A 21,642-nucleotide genomic window follows, 5' to 3' on the forward strand; every position below is an offset into this window, starting at 1 on the left:
GAGCATAGACCGTCCCTAAATGTGCTGTGCACAGTTGGTCTGAGAGTGAGCTCATAGAAATAAATACACACGTGGCCCAGTGCTTGGTACAGAAGAGGAACACAAATGACTTTCCAAGGGCCATGGCTCAGGGGGTTAGGTCACTGGCCAAGATCACTTAGCAAGAAAGGCAGCATGGGAGCTAAAGATAGGACTCAGCAGTCAAGAGCACTTGGGTCCCTCAGAGGACCCAGGTTCAGTTCCCAGCACCCATATGGGGTGGCTCACAACCACTCCAGCACCAGGACATCCAGCGCCCCCTTCTGGCTTCCACGTGTACCATCACGCACATGGCATACACTTGTAGAGATAACAGTTTTTAAAGAAAGGAAAGCAGGCAGTGTGGATCTAGTCTCTGAGGTCAGGTGCTTGAGAGGGCCCCTGTGACTAGGAGCCATGGGAATTGTCTGGCCTCCCCTCTCCTACTCTTCTTGCCTAGGCTCCTGGAAGCCGACTCCAAGTCCATGCGCTCCATGAATGGCTCCCGGAGGAACAGCGGCTCCTCCCTGGTATCCAGCTCCTCCGCCTCCTCCAACCTGAGCCACCTGGAGGAGGACACATGGATTCTCTGGGGCCGGATTGCCAACGAGTGGGAGGAATGGCGGCGCAGAAAGGAAAAGCTACTCAAGGTGGCCTGAGGCAGATGTGGGATGGGCATGAGTCTGGCCAGCCTGGTCATTTGTCCACCAGCCAGGGCCAAAGTGCAGATGAACAGATCGAACTTGGGAATGGAAGGGGGTGAGAGAGAGGTCCCTGTGCCTGCTTGCTGTATGCTCTGATGCAATGGTACCTGTACCTATGACCCTATACTCAGGACACTGAGGCAAGAGGCTCAGTGTGGACTGCATAGTCAAACTTCATGCAAAGAGCGAAGGGCTTGCTTAAAAAGAAGGTGGGGGCTAAGAAAATACCTGTCTGTAAAGTGCTTGCTGCATAAAATTGAAGATCTAAGGTCCATCCTCGGCACCTATAAAAAGCTGAGCATGCTGGCACACGCTTGCAATGCCAGCACCGTGGAGGCAGAGACAGGCAGATTCCTGTGGGAACTCCTAGCCAATCAGCTTAGCCCTGTGGGCAGCCACAGTAAAGAGACCCTATCTCAAAGTACATGTGGATAGGTCAGCAAGATAGCTCAGCAAATAAGGGCACTTGCTGTCAAGACTGGCAACCTGAGTTTTCTCCACATGTATAAGAGATTCGACTCCTTCAAATGCAGGTGCAAGTTGTCCTCTGTTACATACAGCCTACACACACACACACACACACACACACACACACACACGTTAAATAATTTAATGCAGTTAAAATATAACAAAACAAAAACAAGCAACAACAAAATCCAAGGTGGACGCCTCTGAAGAATGACAACTAAGGCTGACCTATGACCTCCATATATACACATATATCTGTGCGCATGTGCGTGTGTGTGTGTGTGCATGAATATTCATACACACACACACACACACACACACACACACACACACACAAAGCATGAGAATTGGGATCATAGCTTAGTGGTGGAGGAGTCGCTGAAGGATGGGGAGCCCCCAGTCAGCACGTGACTAGCTAAAAGCACAGTGACTCAGATGTCCTCTACCATCCTAAAAGCAAGTGTAAGCCATGCCTGAGGTGCTGGACTGGGTTGGCCTTGGGATGGCTGCGGTACATGAGGCAGACTGCAGCCTGAGCCTCCCTCCCCACCTCTCCCCACCCATGGCAGGAGCTGATCCGAAAGGGCATCCCACACCACTTCCGGGCCATCGTTTGGCAGCTCCTGTGCAGTGCCACAGATATGCCCGTCAAAAACCAGTACTCCGAGCTCCTCAAGATGTCCTCACCATGTGAGAAGCTGATCCGAAGGGACATTGCCCGCACCTATCCAGAGCATGAGTTCTTCAAAGGCCAGGACAGCCTGGGCCAGGAAGTCCTCTTCAATGTCATGAAGGTGAGGCCCCAGTAATGGCTCCAGCCACCTTAGGAACAATCCCCACTTAAGATGGCTGCAGAGAGGCTGGTGGGAATCCTGTGTTCACTCAGCCTCCTTCCCTTCTAGGCATACTCCCTGGTTGATCGGGAGGTTGGATATTGCCAAGGCAGTGCCTTCATTGTGGGCTTACTCCTCATGCAGGTAAGTTGCCCTGGCTCCATCCCCAAGATGTACATAAGAGCATTCCCTGAATGTAGTGACCTGCTAGGGCCAGATACTTTACCGTGCAGGACAGGAACAGGGCTTAAGGAGCGTTGGGGGGGTTGGGGATTTAGCTCAGCGGTAGAGCGCTTGCCTAGCAAGCGCAAGGCCCTGGGTTCGATCCCCAGCTCCGAAAAAAAGAAAAGAAAAAAAAAAAAAAGGAGCGTTGGGACAGGGAAGAACCACAGGCTAACGATTTAGGGGGTTATAGAGGTTTACAGGGAAACCAGAAGAAACCAGAAGAAACCTCCAGAGAAACCAGAAGACTTAGGGAGAAAAGAGATAGCTAGGTGTGAACAGGTATGTCTCAATCAGGGAGATGAGACTGAGGCACTAGAAAGGTTTAAGTACAGCTCCATTGTTTCCCATTAGTGGCCCTCAGCAAATAACTTCAGCCACAGGTCTTCCATCACTGAATAGTATTGACCATATTTATGGTTTGTAGGATGGGTCCCAGTAGCCAGGTACAATTACAATAAATATAAATGGAACAGAAACATGCCCCTGTGTAACACTGTCCAGAGCCCAAGCATGGCTTCCCATTCACACATACACTCACACACATTGCTGGTCCCTCCAGATGCCTGAGGAAGAGGCCTTCTGTGTGTTTGTGCGGCTGATGCAGGAGTACCGGCTACGGGAGCTCTTCAAGCCCAGCATGGCCGAGCTGGGACTCTGTATCTACCAGTTTGAATACATGCTGCAGGTAAGCAGGCCAGGGATGACCACCCTGAGGTTATCTCCAGAACACCCCTAAACTGGAAATTCTAGACCTAAGAAATTACCCTTGGGAGCTGAGACTATGGCTCAGTTGGTAGGATCTTTGCCCATCATGCACAAAGTCCTGAACACCACCCCTAGAACTTTATAAACTGGGCACGGCAGTACACATCTGTCATCCTATGACTTAGGAGTCGAGGTAGAGGGTCAGAAATTCAAGGTCAGTCTCAGCTACATGGGAAGTTCAAACCAGCCTGAGTTACATGAAACCCTCTCTGGAAAGAAGTGGTGGTCAAACATGCCTGGAGCCTGGTAAGGTGGTACACCTTCATGATCGTAGTGCTTTGGTTTATGAGACAGGAGGATAACAAGCTCAAGGCCACCCTAGGGCTACTAAGTAAGGCCTCTCTCAATGTCTAGGAACTGGGACGTGGGGAGGTTGCAGTATAGATCAGTGGTAGAGGGCTGGGTTGGCACCTAAGAATCTTGGGTTCAGGGGTTGGGGATTTAGCTCAGTGGTAGAGCGCTTGCCTAGGAAGCGCAAGGCCCTGGGTTCGATCCCCAGCTCCGAAAAAAAGAAAAAAAGAAAAAAAAAGACATTTAAAAAAAAAAGAATCTTGGGTTCAATGTAAAGTTCTGTGAAAAAGGAAAAGGAGGAAGTGAGGGGGAATGGAAGGAGAAAGAAGGAAGAACAGAATGGGGCAAGGAAAGGAGGAGTCCTAGAAAGGCACTCCTGTCCTTTCCCACTCTGTCCCTTCCTGTGAAGTGAAAGCATACAATTGTGGAGCATGCTGGAAGGGACAAGGCTAGCCACAACAGGGGCTCTTGGCTCCCAAAGGGGCTTCCAGAACCACTAGGGCAGAACAGGAGGAGGAGGGCTGGCTCCATGTGCTAAGGGTGTGGTAGAAGGTGGGGAAAGTGTTGTCTGCCTGCCTCTGCTGATTACGGGGAAGCTACAGACATCTCCATTTATAAATAGCAGTCCCCACAGGGCTCACTCCTGGCTGGCAGACAGAATGTGTTTATGCTGTATGTGTATACACACACACACACACACACACACACACACACACCACCACTCTTGTACTCTTATCCTCTGGCCAGCTTCAGAAGCCCATGGCAAGAAAAAGGTGCCATCAGTGAGTTGTCAGTAAAGGCTCCTCTCCCAGGCGCTGAGGACAGGCAGGTAGCACTCCCTGGGAGCTGCTAGCTGAACAAACAGGAGGCCCAGGCACCTACAACAATGAAAGTGGAGGCTTGGGGTAGCGTGCTTGCCTAGTATTTGTGAGGTCCTGGGTTTGATCCCCAATATCCTTCCCTACCCTCAAAAAGAAAAGAAATGTCACAGCGGGACGTAGTGATGAGCACTCTTAATCCAACAGGCTACAGAGAAAGGCCTGGTTAAAAAAAAGAATAGGACAGGAACATAGCTCAGTTGAGTGCCTGCCAAGCATGAACAAAGGCCCTGGTTTCAATCCCCTCCTGTGGTAGTTGGCACTTTAGAAGTGGAGGCAGGGGGCTAGGGATTTAGCTCAGTGGTAGAGCGCTTACCTAGGAAGCGCAAGGCCCTGGGTTCGGTCCCCAGCTCCGAAAAAAAGAACCAAAAAAAAAAAAAAAAAAAGAGAAGTGGAGGCAGGGGGATCAGGAGTTCAAGGTCAGCTCAGCTTCATAGCAAGTTGAAGGCCACCCTATAATATATGAAACCCTCTTCCAAAAATGAAGTATGGTTTGAGGAGATGCCTCAGTCAGTAAAGTGCTTGCTGTATAAGCACAGGACCTGGGTTCAGATCCTCGGTATCCCTGTAAAGCCTCGTAGGCTCCTAGAAGGATATTCCTGTTATCTTCATGCTGGGAGGCAGAGACAAGAAAATCCCTGGAGCTGCCTGGCCAGCTAGCCTACCTAGCCAAATCAGAGGCTTCCAGTTCAGTGAGAGGCAGTGTCTAACAGTCAAAGGACAGTGGACATGGGAGTTCACACCTTTAATTCCAGCACTCGGGAGGAAGAGGCAACCAGATCACTGTGAGTTCATAAGCCAGCCTGATCTTCAGAGCAAGTTCCAGGAAGAAGACAGCAGCGTCAACCTCTGGCCTCCACATAACCCTTTACATGTATACACATATGAACACATACAAGCCTCCTATACATACACACAGATAAAAAAAACAATTTGATCCCCAGCATCTGCCCTCCTCAAAGCTAAGAAGCAATTATAACCCCAAGCGGAAGACTGGAGACTTTCACAGCCTAATGTTTACACAGCCAAGCAAATGTGTAACTGTGAGCACAGAGGAAGCCCAGAGTTCTGATGCCTTCTCCAGCTCCCTTTCCCCAGTGGTCTGCTACTATCTAACAGCCTGAAGTTGAGGTCAATCCCATTTTCCCAGGCCCTGCTTGTAGCCCCAAGGCACTCAAAGGTCCAGTATGCCCCAGCTTCCCCCCAAACACAGTAGCTAAAAGAGGACCCAGGAGAAATCTGGGCTGCCCAGGGTAGGTCAGCAAACACTCCTTGGAGGTGAGAGGCACCGAGGCCCAATACTTCCCTCTCGGTGCCCACCAGCCTCCCCCTCCCCACACAGGAGCAGCTTCCGGACCTGAACACCCACTTCCGCTCACAGAGCTTCCACACATCCATGTATGCATCATCCTGGTTCCTCACGCTTTTCCTCACCACCTTTCCCCTGCCTGTTGCTACCCGGGTCTTTGACATCTTTATGTATGAGGTGAGTGCCCTGCAGGACACCCTGGCCCACTCCACTCTGCATGTGGAGGGAATCACAGCCCACCTCCAAAAGAAGTCATGACTGACAGGACAAAGGAAGGGCTAGAGTGCAAGGAGGGTCTGAGCCTCCTGGTGGGAGGACAGGAAGCTCGTTGGTGAAGGGTTATTGATGGGAGGACAGGGGCCTTCAGGTGAGAGGACAGAGGCTCATGGGACTGTGATTGACTTTGCAGGGACTGGAGATTGTGTTCCGAGTCGGCCTTGCCCTGCTGCAAGTGAACCAGACAGAGCTGATGCAGCTGGACATGGAGGGCATGTCCCAGGTGGGTCAGGTGGGCTGGGAAGGTGACAGGCACAGGAGTCCTTTCCATGTGACAAGAGGGGATGTGGCTAGTTGGTAGAGTGCTTGCCTAGCATGCATGAAGCCCTGGGTTCCATCCCACAGCACTGTATAGACAGGCATGATGATGCACGGTTTTAATCCCATCACGCAGGATGTGAAGGCAGGTGAGTCAGAAGTTCAAGGCTAACCTGAGCTGTACAAGATTCTAAGAAATAGGCCAGGCAGTGGTGGTGCACACCTTTAATTGCAGCACCTGAGAGGCAGAGGCAGGCAGATCTCTGAGCTTAAGTTTCAGTATTGAAAAAAAGGAAACCAAAACAAAAAACAAACCAAGATTCTAAGTGATGGGGGGTGGGGGAGGAGTGACTTCCCAATAGAAGTCACTCTTGAGCATCTGGGATCCTTTCTGCCCTGAGGAACCCCAGGCTCTGTCAGATAGAACCCAGAGCCAGCAACCTAGCACTGGGGAGAAGAAGAAGCCAACAGCAGCTGGTCTGGGGAGGTCCTACTGACTCTTTCCTACCCACTGCTGCAGGTCCCCAGAGCTTGCCTGCAAAGTAACCCCTGGCTGACTTTGAGAGGTGTTTAGTATGTTTTCATCTCAGCTTTCAGCCTGGGGGTACAGAAAGGAGCCAGGTATCTTGAGGTAGCCTCCTACCGTGCTCCTCCCTGCCTGTGCCTTCCCCTGGCACAGCCTGCTAAATCAGAAGCCAGCTTTGCCCTCACCATGGTTTCCCCATGACACAGGCCCCTAACCCTCCCAGCATCTTCCAGCTGGTGCTTCAGGAAAGAATGCACAAAGACCACAGTTGTGTCTGCGAACACGGGCATACATTGTCCGAGGCTGCCTGACTGGAGCAGCTGGGCAGAGGAATAGGACCTCTGGGCTTGTCTACCCACTTCCTAAGGAGAGTTCCCCCATGCTCAGACCCCATTCATCCCAGCCCTGCCTTCAGGAGGTCCTCTAGCCTGATTGTCTTAGTTTTATTTATTGTTAGGGTCAATGTGGGGGTGGGGAGAGGGAGAGAGAAGAAGGTGGCTCATGGCTCACAATACTCACAGTTCAATTCTGTTTCCACTCTGAGTTCTCTCTTACTCTTTCCATTGTTGGTTCCAGGGATAGAACTCAGGTCAGGCCCTGGGCAGTACATTCCTTTACAGGCCAAGCTGATCCCCACTTTCAACCCGCCTGATTTTCTCAAGCTTACCAGAAAGCATGCTGGGAAGGCAGGTCTCCCTCCTTCCCTAGTTGTTCCTTCTCCTACAGTCAATTCATTTGCACTACAAAAAAAGGGGGCTTGGGGACTGGAGAGATGGCTCAGTGGTTAAGAGCACTGACTGCTCTTCCAGAGGTCCTGAGTTCAAATCCCAGCAACCACATGGTGGCTCATAGCCATCTGTAGTGAGATCTGATGCCCTCTTCTGGTGTCTGAAGACAGCTACAGTGTACAATAAATAAATAAATAAATAAATAAATAAATAAATAAATAAATAAATAAATAAATAAATAAATAAATAAATAAATATCTTTAAAAACATACATTGGCTGAGTAACCAAAGACAGACAGCCCAGATGGCTGAGACAAAGGGAAGCCCCAGGCAGTAGCAGGATACAGTGGGAGCCTAGGCAAACCCTGGTGGCCGGGACCCAAGTGATCGTAACTCTCTGTGTCTCCACAGTACTTCCAGAGAGTGATCCCCCACCAGTTTGACAGCTGCCCAGACAAGCTGGTCCTCAAGGCTTACCAGGTCAAGTACAACCCTAAAAAGATGAAGAGGTCAGTGCCCGGGAACGAACGGAGAACTCAAAAGGGAAGCCCTCCTCACCTCAGGGAGGCGGGACTTTGACCGTGTGCCCCGTCCCCGCAGGCTGGAGAAGGAGTACGCAGCTATGAAGAGTAAGGAGATGGAGGAGCAGATCGAGATCAAAGTGAGTTCCAGAGGCGTGAGGGAGGGCAAAGATGGGCTGCCTTGAGGCTTTCCCTCGCAAAGCCAGAGCTGCCCGCTAGAGGGCAGTCCTAGCTAGCGCATGCACGGATAGAACGGGCTGGCCTGGGCGGACAACTTCTGGCTCCGGATTACCCTCGCTCACTTGCCCCTTCCTTCACCTGCCAGCCCCGCGTGGGAGCGCATTCCCCAATTGGCATGTCCTCAAAGCTGGCCTCACAACAGTAAACAAGACAGTCAAAGTTCCTTGCTTTCATGTCCCCGAACCCCCCATGTCATGGGGCGATAGTCAATAAATCACTGAAATAGTGTGGATTCCAGAGTGCTCCGGATATAGTCATACAAGAGACAGTCGCATCTGGGGAGACACTCTAGGTCCAAGAGTCCAGTGTAGAGGGCCTAGGATAGAAGAATGTGCCTGGTGGACAGGAGAACACCCTGGGGACACAGAGGTTGGGAGCTAAGGAGAAAGGCTCAGGCAAGCAGGCTATGTAGGCTAAGGTATGGTCATCCACTCAGGGTCCTGATTGTACTGTAGCAGCCAGCCAGCCCAGCGTCAGTTCCTTGAGTGCACAAAACGTCCAAAACCAAACTTACCTCTCAATGGCCTCTTCACCCCTCTTCATGTGATTTTAGCCATTCATCCAACAAACATCTTTTTTTTTTTTTTTTTGATTCTTTTTTTTCGGAGCTGGGGACCGAACCCAGGGCCTTGCACTTCCTAGGCAAGCGCTCTACCACTGAGCTAAATCCCCAACCCCAACAAACATCTATTGAAACAAAGATGAGACCTAGTCTTAAGTGACAAGGACCTGGCTTCCCAGATAAAGGCACTCTTGAGCATTGAGAGTCCCTCAATATCTTTCCAAGGAAGCCCAGGTGCTGCCAGGTACAACCCAGGGCCAGGATGTAGAAGAGAGGAGAAAGAAAAGCTCATACCCACCTACTCCAACTGACCAGCTAGCTACACGTTCCCAAAGCCTGCTAGCCAGGTTAAGGACCCTACAACCCAATATAGGGGACAGGCAAGGACACGAACCTCCATATAGACCTGGTTTTGTCCTCCACACTTGATGAATCAAAGTGGTTAGCACTGGTGTCCCACTGAAGACCAGCTGTGTGGCCCTGGCAGGTAAATTCACCTCTCTGAGCCTTGGAGCTTTGCTGTGATGTTCCTGTCACTGTCCGCCTCCAGTGCATTGTTTCTACCTCCTGTGGGAAGTCAGGGGCAGAGGCCTGTGCCGCAAGCTGAAGCACTTGGCCCTGTTGAGGCTTCCAGAAAGATTTCCATCCTGGGTTTGTGAGCCATCTCACAAGGAAGTGTTGCACTAGACCAAATGTGGTTTTTGCTGTGTGCAGATGAGCGGCCTGCTCTCATCAGGAGACTGTGAGGCCCAGAATAGACAAGAATGCCATAGACCTTGAGACCACAGGCCAGACTGAAAGTTTCCCCTGAGAAGAGATTTCACCAGAGGCCTTGAAGAGTCAGGCAGATGTCTCCTCACAGGGTATCTTACAAGTGTCCTGCAGTTTGGTCTCTCACTTTTAGCCTGTCTTAAAACATCCTGATTTGATGCTGGGAGGTGGTGATGCATGCCTTTAATCCCAACACTCGGAGGCAGAGGCAGGTGAATCTCTCAGTTTTGAGGTCACCCTGGTCAACAGAGCAAGTTATGGGACAGCCAGAGCTATACAGAGAAACCCTGTCTCACAAAAGCCAAATAAAGTAACAGAAACAAATCCCTTATTTGCTTGCATCGGATAAGGCAAGACTTAGACAACTACACTATGCAAAGGTGCATAGACACTGCCTTTGAAGGAAGCGTTCGTTGAGGCTGGGGCTGTAGCTTAGTGGTGAGGGTTTGCCCAGCACACACGAGGCCATGGGCTCCATCCTCGGTACAGAACAGCAGCAAAATGAAAAGAGGGCAAAGGAGATGGCTCAGTGGGTAAAGTGTTTGCTGGGCATGCATGAGTTCAATCCCCAGGACCCACGTAAAAGAGCCAGGAGCAGGAGTGTTCCTTCAGTCCATCCACAGACACACAGAGACAGGCAGACAGGTCCCTGCAAGCCAGCCTAGCCACATTGTCGGCTTCCAGGTTTAAAAAGGAGGGGTAAGGCTGAGGAGAGGCCTCTGTAAAGTGCTTGTCTCAAACATGGAGACTTAAACCCGGAGCTCCCAGCCCAACAGTAAAGCCCAGCATAATCAGTGCGTTCTAACCCCACCACTTGGGACTGGGAGAGGTAGCAGGTGGAACCCATTTAGCCAGCCAGCCTAACTCAGTCCATGGGCTTCAGCTCTAGTGGGAACTGCATTTCAAAAACTAACATAGAACAGGGGTAGTTGCACATGCTTTTAATCCTAGCCGTGAGGTAATTGAGGCAGGTAGATCTCTGTTGGTTCAAAGCCAATTTTGACTACATTACAAGTCCCAGCCAATCATGGCTACATAGTGAGATCCTGTCTCAAATAAACCAATGAACCTAGGTATGGTGGCACAAGTCTGTCACCCTAGGACTGGGGAGGTGGACTTTGGAGGGTCACCGCCACTCCTCTGTGACTCTGTTCCTTACACATGATGTGAGTCAGTGACCATCAGGTCCATGATTTGCTCCACTGCTTTCTGGGTGTTTCTATCTCCCCAGGAAGCAACCCAGGAAATGTCCTGTGTAATGCATAGGTAGTATCTAGTTTCATTTCTGTTGCTGTGATAAAATACTCTGACAAACCAAGGAAGACTGGAGAAATGGCCTAGCAATTAAACTCTCTGGCCGTTCTTCCAGAGGACCTGTGTTCACCACTGTTCACCACTGTCTATCTCGAGGATCCCAGGCCCTCTTTGGCCTCTGTAGTCACTCCTGCCATAAAATTAAAACAAAATGTTAACAAAGATTTTAAACTTAAGACAAAAAGTTATGTATTTTAGCTAACAATCCAGATTACAGTGCATTACCACCACGGAAGTCACAGCAGGAAGAGCTTGAGACCATTGGTCACATCACATGCAGTCAAGAAGAAAGAGATGCTCACATGTCGAAATACTCTCCTGCTTGTGCTCAGTTCTAGTTCTCCACTCAGAATTCCCTGCCTGGTTAGTGGTGGGCTGTCTTCTCTCACATCGATTAAGGCATTCAAAAAAGAAAAAGAAAAACTTCCCCTAGCTGGGAGGTGGTAACACACACCCTTAATCCCAGAACTCCTGAGGCAGAAGTAGGTGGATATCTGTGAGTTCAAGTCCAGCCCAGTCTACCAAGCAAGGTCCAGGACAGCCAGGGCTACACAGAGAAATCCTGTTTTGAAAAACCAAAAAAAGAAAGTAAAGAAGGAAGGGAGGGAGGGAGGAAGGAAAGAAGGGATGGTGGGAGGAAGGGAGGAAGGAAGGGAGAAAAAGAAAATCCCTATAAACATGTCTATGAGCCAACGTAATGTAGACAAATCATTAAGATTCGCTCCCCAGGTGACTCGAGGTTGTGTCAAGTTGATGACGAAAACCAACCCTCACAGCCTGGTAGGCCTTTTGGTCATCTACTACCACAAATGATTTCATAACCAGGGAGCTGAGGAGCCTACCCACAGCACATCTGCATGCTCACCAGCTCCGTAAAGGATCCCAAGGGAACTTAAGACCACATCCACTTACCCTAAATTCCTCATCCCAGAACAGAGGGCAGAGCCAAGCATGGGGTGGGATACCTCTAATCCCCTACGCAGGAGGCAGCAGGATCAAAATTCAAAGCTGACTATACCATATAACAAGACAGCAGGGAGCAGGGAAATAGTCATATCAAGGGCAATGTGTCTAAAGGTCAGAGATGTGGCAGAGATGGTGCCTGGCACGCAGGAAGCCCTGGGTTCTATCCACCCCGGTGTCACACTGCATAATCACAGCACCATGGCACACAGCTGCCATCTCAGTTCTCAGGAGGTAAAAACAGCAGCATCAAGGAGTCGACAGTGTCCTTGCTTGTGTACAGCAAGTTCTATGCCAGCCTGGGATACATGAAGTCCTGTCTCAGAGAGAAATCGTAATTAAAGAAAAAAACGTACGTGTTCAACACAAGAGACCTAAATTCTGAGAGGGGGTGTTGTTCCAGAGAGTCTAACTTAGAGGCTGCTGGAAGCGAAGGGAAGGGGGTCAGCACTACCTGGCACCAGCGTCCCTTGGAACACAGGGGAAAGACCCTTGAAAGACGAGGTAGAAACAAACGTCTGAGGATAGTATAGATGTGGCTGCTCCTTACACTTACTTAACACGTGTACACACATGCACACATGCACATGCTAGGGGCTGGGGAGAACGGAGGGGTTTTTTATTTTTATACTTTAGACAGGGTTTCTCTGTGTAGCCCTGGCTGTCCTGGACCTTGATTTGTAGACCAGGCTGGCCTCAGACTCAGAGGTCCACCTACCTCTGCCTCCTGAGTGCTAGGATTAAGGGCATTTAACAACACACCCAGATCAGATTCTTTTGTGAGTTTTTTTTTTGTGTGTGTCTGTTTGGTTTTTTGTGTTTTTTTAAATAATGTTGAGCCAGGCAGTGGTGGCACAAGCCTGTAATCTGAGGACTCCGGAGGCAGAGGGTTTCATGCAGCTTTCGTACCCCACCTAAATAAACTCCGGAAATGGACTTTGATACCAGCCCCCGCCCAGAGAATATTGAATCTGTGGATGGAAAACACACATGCACACACACACACGCACATACACATACACACACGTTGCTTAATCTCAACTTGCCTTATTGGCTCAATTGCTGGACAGTGTTAATCCCCACGGCAGGATGCCCACCCCAATACTCTTAGCTCAGCACCCAAAATCTGTCTCGACTTTAGTTGCTCAGTTCCTTTAGTCCCAGCTCAATGTCCCATCCTCCTGGCTGGAGAAACAGCCTGTGGGGGCTCCACCCAAGATTTCCCATGGCTGGTTGGCATCTTTACTGATAGGTCAATTGGGAACAGGATGTTAGCATCAGAACCACCCCTACAGCAGAGGCTAGATGGCCTCTGAGATTAAGGCCAGCATGGTCGACAGAGCTGGTCCACAGGGTTCCAGGACAGCCAGGGCTACACAGAGAAAGCCTGTAGTGCAAAAGCAGATTAATGCAAAGACAGATAGCATACGATTATTTCAAGACAGGGTCTCCTCCAGACCAGGCTGGACTCCAATTCAATAGCTAAGGATAACCTTGAATTTATGATCCTCCTGCCTCTGCCTCCCAAGTGCTGGGATTATAGGCATGTGCCACCAAGCCAGATTTTTGCAAAGTAAGGGCTTTTTTATGTATAACACAAAAGCACTCTATCAACTGAGCCACATTCCCAGCACCAAAACTTTTAAACTCTGAAAAGTTTTATTTTACCTTTTCAAATGGGGTTTGTTCTTTGGGGGGGCTTCTGGGGGATAACATGCATATGGAGTGTCAGAGACAACATGTAGGAGTTAATTCTCTCCTATCACATGAGTCCTGGCTCTAACTCAGGGAGCTGGGCTTGTCAGCAAGCACCTTTATCCAGTGAGCCAGCTTACAGGTCCTCAGAGGACCTTCCTTGACCTCTGCGGTTGGTGAGTGGAGATTAAGGGCCTGTAAGTGTTTGGAGGCTCTGAAGTACTCTTCTTCTTCTTCTTCTTCTTCTTCTTCTTCTTCTTTTTCTTCCTCTATAGAGGCTTCGAACAGAGAACCGGCTGCTCAAACAGCGGATTGAGACCCTAGAGAAGGTGAGGGGTGTGGGTACCAGCTGCTGGGTTCCAAATCTTTGCCTCAGAACACCCGGTAGCTATTAAGGCTGGGACCATCCCTCTGTTCTGAGGTAGCAGACTTAAGAAGCACGGGTAGGGCAGGCATATTGGTTGTGCTCTTGTAATGTCAGTGTACAGGAGGTAGAGGCAAGAGGATTAAGAATTCAAGGCCAGCTAGCCTTAGCTACATGAGACCCTGTCTCAACAAACTATATGAGTGGCCTTTCCTTCAGTCTCCCCTAACCCCACCGAGATTTGGACTGCCCTGTTATTAGGGGTTCTCAGAAGACTTCATCCCACTCTGGATCTCAATTCAGCCCCTAGGGTTACAGCTAAATTACAACTCAGTGGATGGCAGTCACAAGCTGCGTGGGTGGGAGAACGAGTCCCATCACTGGGCCACAAGGAGTCCAAACCTGTAATTTGTAAGTTCATCCTAGAAAGGAAGGAAAGCAGACAGAATGAAGGAAGCGGAGGTGGGGGGTGGGGGGAGGTTGCTTGAGGTAGAGAGGCACGGACTTGACCGGGGGCCCTACTAGGTCACTGCTGGGGTGGTTCAGGTGACTTAGCATGACTCTGGGCCCTACTTCCTGTTCCTTAGTGTTGCTGAGCACAAGGAAGCAGTAGTTCATGGACAGGGTGCTGTTACTACAACAGAAGCCTCAATTCTTGTTCTCTCAAGATTAAAATGCGTCCCCTGTCCCGGCCCTCTCTGGGACCTCCTCCTCACACACAGTACAGAGACCTTCCTGAGTTTTCTCAGCCCAGTGCACCCCAACCTCCGCACTCACATGACCCCCCTCCAGGACAGAGTTGGCTCTGGCTTTGGTCTTTCTCTGGGCCCTCCTCCACTGGTCCTCTGGCCTTCACCTTTCTATCCCTTGCTTCTAGAGATAGCCCACTGCATTAGTGACAAGTGGTTCTTGTCTGTCTCTCCCCCTCTCCTGTCCCCTGCCTTCTGCTCTGCCTCCTTCCCCCGTTGCTGGGAATCCCCTTCGCCTGGTAGGAGAGCGCGGCCTTGGCTGATAGGTTAATCCAGGTACTGTAGCTTTTCCATATACCTCTGCACTCTCCATTCCAGGCCCTTCCCGGGTCCCTGCACAAGACAGCCAGTAACCACCTCTTTCCTGGCCACTGCCATTCTGGGGGGCAAGAGCAACTTGCATGGAGGGGGTGGCTTCCAGGGAGAACAGTGCCTTGAGGGAGGGGGCATGTGATCTGGAGACAAACACCAGGATGGGAGGCACGTGTGGGAGTGAGCTTAGGAGAAAGCTTACACTCAGCATAGACAGAGGCTTCCTCCACCAAGGAGCAAGAGATGCTACCCCAGCAGGACTCAGGACCCTCAGAGCATTCGTCTTTAGGTCCTGACACATTTGTTGTGCTGAGCTTACACTAACATGCTCACAAACAGGCATGGAGGCATGCAGGCACACACGTAGCTGTTCTGACACCTCTCTGCTTCTGCCTATCACCCATCACCATCTCTCACTCGCCTGCTCCTGCTGCTGCTTCATTCTTGGATGGCTTTTCTAGAAGCTTCTGCACAGCACCTAGTGACTCCGAGCCTGGGATGGGGACAGGGAAGATGGAGTTGGGTGGGAAGTAGGATGTGGGTGGAGGAAATGCCCTGGGGAGTGGTAGAGGTGTCTTACACCTCTCACAAGCCTTTGCCTTTGTAGAGCAATTTTTTTCTTCATTTCGGACAGAGGCAAACAACCAGGATTGGGGATGGAGCCCAAGCCTGGGAGTTGGGGGCATTTGTCATTTAAGCCTGGTAGCACATCCAGAATGTCCATTACTCCCAGGATCCAGTAGGTGGCCTGTCCTTGCCTGTCTCCACCCAATACACTCTGAGGCCTGCTGTGGGCACCCCATCCCAGGTTCTGAGCATGAAAGGCCATGCCTGTCTCACTTTAACCCTCTCTCATCCTCTCTGAGCTTCCTAGTGGCCAGGCCTGAGACCAAAGCAGATGGTCATGGTATTCTTCCCACCCCCATCCTCACTGTGCTCAGGGACAAGTGACACGGGCACAGGAGGCTGAGGAGAACTATGTCATCAAGCGGGAGTTGGCAGTAGTGAGACAACAATGTAGCTCGACTGCAGAGGACCTTCAGAAAGCACAGAGTACCATTCGGCAGTTGCAAGAACAGCAGGTACCAGGCTGTTGAATGGGGTTGACTAGCAGGACCACACCTCCTACAAGCCTATGTGCCACCCTTACCTTCTGACCCTCATGGCTTAGATCTGTAAGGTGGGTTAGTGTGCCCAGAGGCTAATGTGAATGCAATGCCAGCTCCACTCCACAGCCAGCTCCACTCCAGGAGTCTATGTCCCACCCCTAGCCCACTGTCCCAGACTGAGTCTCGAAGGCTTTCAGAAGGTGCCCTGAAGTCATGGAAAGTCCCATTCCCAACATCCCCTCATGCATCTTCCCTGGGAAGACGCCAAGCCAAGCTAGAGTCACGAAGTTAGCACGGGTTCAACTCAGGCTCCCTAACATCTGGGAACCTCTTCCAACCCAGGCTCTCTAGCATGAAGGCTATCCACCGGGTAGCAGTCTCCACCAGGAACCAATGCAGTTCTTTGCTTCCAGGAAAACCCTCGCCTAACAGAGGACTTTGTTTCCCACCTGGAGACAGAACTGGAGCAGTCACGGTTACGGGAGACCGAGACTCTGGGGGCCCTTCGAGAAATGCAGGACAAAGTTCTGGACATGGAAAAGGTATGGCTGGAGGAGACATAGGGTTTGAGTGAGGTTTAGAAGATGCAGAAACCAGGCATGGCAACATGCACCTGTAACCCCAGCACTATGGTGGAGCTGTGGGGTGATCTCTGGCCTGTCCATCTTTAGCTTAGCTCCAGGTTCTGTGAAAGACCCTATCTAAAGGTAATAAGTGATGGGGTAGGACACCTGACATCATCCTCTGGCCTCTTCAGGCATACACACGTAAATATCACACACACGGGGGGGGGGGGAGAAAGAGAAGAAGAAGAAGAAGAAGAGGAAGAGGAAGAAGAGGAAGAGGAAGAGGAAGAAGAGGAAGAGGAAGAAGAAGAAGAAGAAGAAGAGGAAGAAGAAGAGGAAGAAGAAGAGGAAGAAGAAGAGGAAGAAGAAGAGGAAGAAGAAGAGGAAGAAGAAGAGGAAGAAGAAGAAGAAGAAGAAGAAGAAGAAGAAGAAGAAGAAGAAGAAGAAGAAGAAGAAGAAGAAGAAGAAGAAGAAGAAGAAGAAGAAGAAGAAACAACAACAAGAAGAGGCAGAGGAGGAGCCAGGGCAACCAACCGCCCCACTTGCATGTCACCAGTCCCCACAGAAGACAGGACCTCTCGTGCTGCTTTATAGTCCATTGCCACCTAGGCATTGTCTCCTCTAACACTACATCTGCTGACGGGGATCCAGGGCTATAGAAGTTGGAGCCTCACCCACAGAGCTCCCCACACCCTACAACTGTGTGGGCTCATATACACAGCAGCACAGCCCTGCCCCGAGTCTTGCTCTCAAAGCACAGCGTGGCAGCCTCATACACTGGTATCCCACTGCGCTGTGCACGTCTCTCCAGGGGCTCAGGTTCCTTCCCAGGGAAGAAAAGGTTGGCAGGGGCAGACCCAGCCAATGAATCCAGACCTTTACCTCCTCTCCCCTTCCATGAAGATAGATACCCTCCAGAGGCAAACAGGACTGCACTTTCCTGCCTATAGTCCTGGAGGGGTAAAACCAGACTTCCTGGGTGCCTCCCCAGCTGCTGTATGCATTGACTCAGTTCAGGCTGAGCATGTGCCTGAATTGGTAGAATGATTTCCTGGCACACATGAAGTCCCAGAGTCTATCCCTAATGCATATGTGTAATCCTAGTGCAGGTGAGAATCCCTGTAACTCCAGAGGAGGTGGAAAAAGGACGGTGAGTCATTCAAGACCATCCTTGGCTATGTCACAAGTCTGATTTCAATCTGAGTTACCGAAATCATCTCCTAAAACAAACAGACAAACCTAAAACAGATCTCTCAGGGAGCAGACACAAGCCCTTGAAGTTGAGAACTATCCCTCCCCCAATACCTGCTACAGCTGGATAAGGGCTGCAAGCCGTTTAGCCACATCAACACACCTCCTTCCACACAGAGGGAAAATGTGCCCACTCTAGACCCTGTCTTGCCTCCCATACCCAGACCTAAACAAGGGTCAGTGAGGACCAGGCCTACCAAGTTATAAACTAAGAAGCTAGTGCACGAGGACCCACACCTCAGTCACTGGGCCAGCTCCACACCAGGACAGAAGAGGTCAGGTCCAGTACTGTCTTTTCTGGAAAGAGGGCCTTCCAGGCCAGGCCTGGGGAGAGTCCAGGGTGCTTGCTGCTTGTCTTCCAGGCCCTGCTGATGCAGTTCTCAGGACTGGTCATGGGTCCTGAAAGGCTTGGATCTTGGCATTGTGAGAAGACCTGCCCTCACCCTAGCTACCTCAAAGTGCATTGTGTAAATTCAGTGATATTTATTTACAGGAAGTCTCCGTTCAAAGAGGTTTCCCAAAGACAGACCTGAGACGCATTTAGTAGATAATGAACCCTAGCTACACATGAGGGTCTTCTTCCCCTGGGCTAGTCTCTGTTCCCTTGGGTATGCTGTAGTCGCTCCGTTGCCCAAGCAGAGAGAGAGATGAGAGGGAAGGCTGGACGCGTGAATCCAGCAGTTTAGGCTTGGAGATTCAGGCTCTCCGGTTTCCTCCCTTCCTGTCTCCTGCGTCTCCCCACAGAGAAACAGCTCACTGCCGGATGAGAACAATGTAGCCAGGCTGCAGGAAGAACTCAAGGCCCTCAAGGTGCGGGAGGGCGAGGCCGTAGCCTCTGCGCGGGAACTGAAGCTGCAGCTGCAGGAGCTCTCAGACACCTGGCAGGTGAGGGCCAGCAGTGAGGGTGCCCCAGGTCGGTGTGCCTGGGGCAGCTTGTGGACCAGACTTCCGGACTCATGGGGGACCACCCTGGCCTCTAGAACCCTTCCACCCTGCCTTCTAGGCTCATGTTTCCCGCGGTGGCCGCTGGAAGGAGTCCCCGCGGAAGCTGGTCCTGGGAGAGTTACAGGATGAGCTCATGACTATGCGTTTGCGTGAGGCACAGGCCCTGGCGGATGGCCGTGAGTGGCGGCAGCGCGTGGTGGAACTGGAGACGCAGGTAGGCCAGGCCCACACAGGGACACCACGGTGGACCCCCAGGCCATACATGACCACCCTCCTCTTGCTGCTGCACCCTCTGATCCTCGTTTCCAGGACAACATCCACCGCAACCTGCTGAACCGGGTGGAGGCGGAACGCGCGGCTCTGCAGGAGAAGTTGCAGTACCTGGCAGCACAGAACAAGGGACTCCAGACTCAGCTCAGCGAAAGCCGCCGCAAGCAGGCCGAGGCTGAGTGCAAGGTGCAGCCCCTGTCCGGACCCCACGACCCTACCTGGAACCTTGCCACCTCCTTGATCCACCCTCTGTACCCCCTTCCCTTCAGAGTAAGGAGGAAGTGATGGCTGTGCGCCTTCGGGAGGCAGACAGCATGGCTGCAGTGGCGGAGATGAGGCAGCGCATCGCAGAGCTGGAGATCCAGGTGAGCCCCAGGAACTGGGAGGAGGGTGAGCCCCTGGGCTGGCCGTGCTCTGACCGACAGTACCCCGGCCCTCCCGGCAGAGGGAGGAGGGCCGCATCCAGGGCCAGCTGAACCATTCGGATTCATCGCAGTACATCCGTGAGCTGAAGGACCAGATTGAGGAGCTGAAGACTGAGGTGAGAGCAAGGGATAGTGGCCACAGGCCAAACGCTGGCGCGGGGACCCAGATCAAGCTTGAAGCTAAGAGGGTAAGGGAGGAAGGCGCCTGATAGCCGGGGTTCCCTGTGGGTACGCCGATTTATGCCTCCAACCCGTGGGTGCCCCCTCCCTCCCCCGCGCACTCCAGGTTCGGTTGCTGAAAGGCCCACCCACATTCGAGGACCCGCTGGCTTTCGATGGGCTGAGCCTAACGCGGCACCTGGACGAGGATTCGCTACCGTCTTCTGATGAGGAGCTGCTTGGTGTGGGTGTGGGCGTGGGCGTGGGCGCAGCCCTGCAGGACCCACTCTACCCTCTGTCTCCCCGGGACGCACGCTTCTTCAGAAGTCTGGACCGGCCAGCCAAGGACAGCGAAGGCAGCTCAGACAGCGATGCAGATGAGCTAGCCACGCCTTACAGCAACCAGGTCCTGGACAACTGAAGCTGGGGGCCCACTCACTGGGAGCCTAGAGGCCCACATTGCTGTGAGGAGAGAGCAGCAGTCCATGACCTTGCTGCTCCACAGTACTAAGGAACTCTGTGCCTCTGTAACTCCCGCCAACTGAGGGCCAGGTGGAGGAGGCAGCACAGAGGGCAGGGCCTACTGGCAGGCCTGGCCCACATAGCAGTGTTTACCCGTTTTAGACCATATCGTCCAAGCCCTCCTGAGTTCAAGGGGTGCATGGGCCAGTTACCTGGAGGGTGTTGCTCTCCTAACATGGACAAGGGCCGAAAGTGCAGAGGTCCCAGGACTTGTTAATAAGCAGGGAACTTCCTCTTCCTAGTCAGCTTCCCTTTGGGACAAGGGTGGCCCTGCTGGGTGGGGCCCAGGAACTACAGTAGGTCTGAGGAAGGAGGGGTAACTTGGACTGGATATAGCACCCTAGGACAGGTTCTTTGGACACAGTGATATTGAACAGCCAGCCCCTTGCCACTGGGGACAGATGGCCAGGCTGGACTTTTCTGCCTGGTGCAGGCATCATGGTCCCTGCAGCAGAAACCAAAGTCCCCCACCCCCATCATGTCTGCAGGACCACCTGGGGTGTGAGTAGTCAGTGGGAACCAGCTTAAGCCTGGGCAGTGTCTCCCCACTCTCTAGGGCTATAGAAGCTGCAAAGAAGAGACCCTTTCCCTAGAGCACCCATCTTGCTCTGGGGAGCCCCGTATCACACGTGTTGGCTGGCTGTAGAAGAGAGCCCCCCTTGGGGAGTTCTCAGCCTCAGTTCACACATTCCTGTGGACTTACTCCACTCATTCTGGCTAGACTTCCCCCAGTCAGTTACCTCCCCTATGTCCTCGAAGTCCCCATGGTCTCTGCCCAGTCAGAGTTGAGAATGGTGCCAAAGTCCATCAGTGTTCCCCGGGCTCCTTTATCCCTCACCCCTGCATCTTGGGACCCACCCCTAGGGGCTGACCCCTCTCAGTGCTCCTAGAGCCTCAGGTAGAATGGTGCCCACAGCATTCCCTGGGTGCTTCCTAGGTGGGGCCCCCAGCTCAGTCTCCATTCCTGGTGGCCCACTCGTCAAGTGTTAAAAACGCCTGGGGGCTGGGGCAGGGTACCCCTGAGGAGGCCCTCATGTGCTCCTCATGTGCTCCTCCACACTGCCCACCACCATTTTGCACACTGCCTGTTCACACTCCATGTCTCCAAGGCAGAAAAGATGGAAAATAAAGTGTATTTACACAGTCACGGGGGACGCCGAGTAGAGCCAGAGCTGGGGCAGTCACAGCAAGAAGACGCTAAGCCCTCATCCGTGTTCTGGAAGTTCCAAGATGGATCCAGTGGCTAGGTGGTGTGGGAAATGCCACAGGGATGAAGAGAGGGCTTGAGCCTGACCAATCCAAAACTGTCAGCTTCAGGAAGAGCCGGCCCAGTGTTATCTATTCAGTGGGAACTGTAGGAGGCCGCTGGGGTGTTATGCTCTGCACCTTCCTCTGTGTGGTCTCTGATGTCATGGGAATGGGTACTGAGGGTTTGGGGAGTGAATTGATATTGTTATAATGCAAAAGTAGGCAGCCAGAGCAGAAAAATCAAAGAAGCCTTCATGGAGGAGACAATGAGAGAGGCTTCCCTGAGGACAACACAGAGGCCACATGCCATGGGGAATGGTAGGATGGCGGGGTGGGGAGGGGGATGGGGAATGGTGGGATTGTGGCAGGAGGGGGGG

The 21,642-nt window shown here is 51.9% G+C and overlaps 1 protein-coding gene across 4 annotated transcripts in view; it reads left to right on the forward strand.

Annotated features, from left to right (window-relative positions):
• The window catches only part of Evi5l (ecotropic viral integration site 5-like), a 38,972-nt gene extending 17,808 nt beyond the window's left edge, over positions 1 to 21,164 (forward strand). The window contains exons 3-20 of one of the 4 annotated variants that reach the window (XM_039089907.2): positions 479 to 668; positions 1,760 to 1,984; positions 2,093 to 2,167; positions 2,808 to 2,933; positions 5,525 to 5,668; positions 5,901 to 5,990; positions 7,691 to 7,788; positions 7,880 to 7,940; positions 13,621 to 13,674; positions 14,702 to 14,734; positions 15,712 to 15,852; positions 16,293 to 16,421; positions 18,441 to 18,581; positions 18,700 to 18,855; positions 18,951 to 19,097; positions 19,181 to 19,276; positions 19,357 to 19,452; positions 19,623 to 21,164. In XM_039089907.2, the coding sequence (XP_038945835.1) occupies positions 479 to 668; positions 1,760 to 1,984; positions 2,093 to 2,167; positions 2,808 to 2,933; positions 5,525 to 5,668; positions 5,901 to 5,990; positions 7,691 to 7,788; positions 7,880 to 7,940; positions 13,621 to 13,674; positions 14,702 to 14,734; positions 15,712 to 15,852; positions 16,293 to 16,421; positions 18,441 to 18,581; positions 18,700 to 18,855; positions 18,951 to 19,097; positions 19,181 to 19,276; positions 19,357 to 19,452; positions 19,623 to 19,916 (2,296 nt within the window). In that variant the 3' untranslated portion in view covers positions 19,917 to 21,164. Of the gene's footprint in view, positions 1 to 478; positions 669 to 1,759; positions 1,985 to 2,092; positions 2,168 to 2,807; positions 2,934 to 5,524; positions 5,669 to 5,900; positions 5,991 to 7,690; positions 7,789 to 7,879; positions 7,941 to 8,125; positions 12,816 to 13,620; positions 13,675 to 14,701; positions 14,735 to 15,711; positions 15,853 to 16,292; positions 16,422 to 18,440; positions 18,582 to 18,699; positions 18,856 to 18,950; positions 19,098 to 19,180; positions 19,277 to 19,356; positions 19,453 to 19,622 lie in introns of those variants that run through there. The other 3 variants (XM_039089908.2, XM_039089909.2, XM_039089910.2) reach the window with 3 other exon arrangements.
• The last annotated feature ends 478 nt before the right edge of the window (positions 21,165 to 21,642 follow it).

This window comes from Rattus norvegicus, chromosome 12 (assembly GCF_036323735.1).
Source record: "Rattus norvegicus strain BN/NHsdMcwi chromosome 12, GRCr8, whole genome shotgun sequence".
NCBI lineage: Eukaryota > Metazoa > Chordata > Mammalia > Rodentia > Muridae > Rattus > Rattus norvegicus.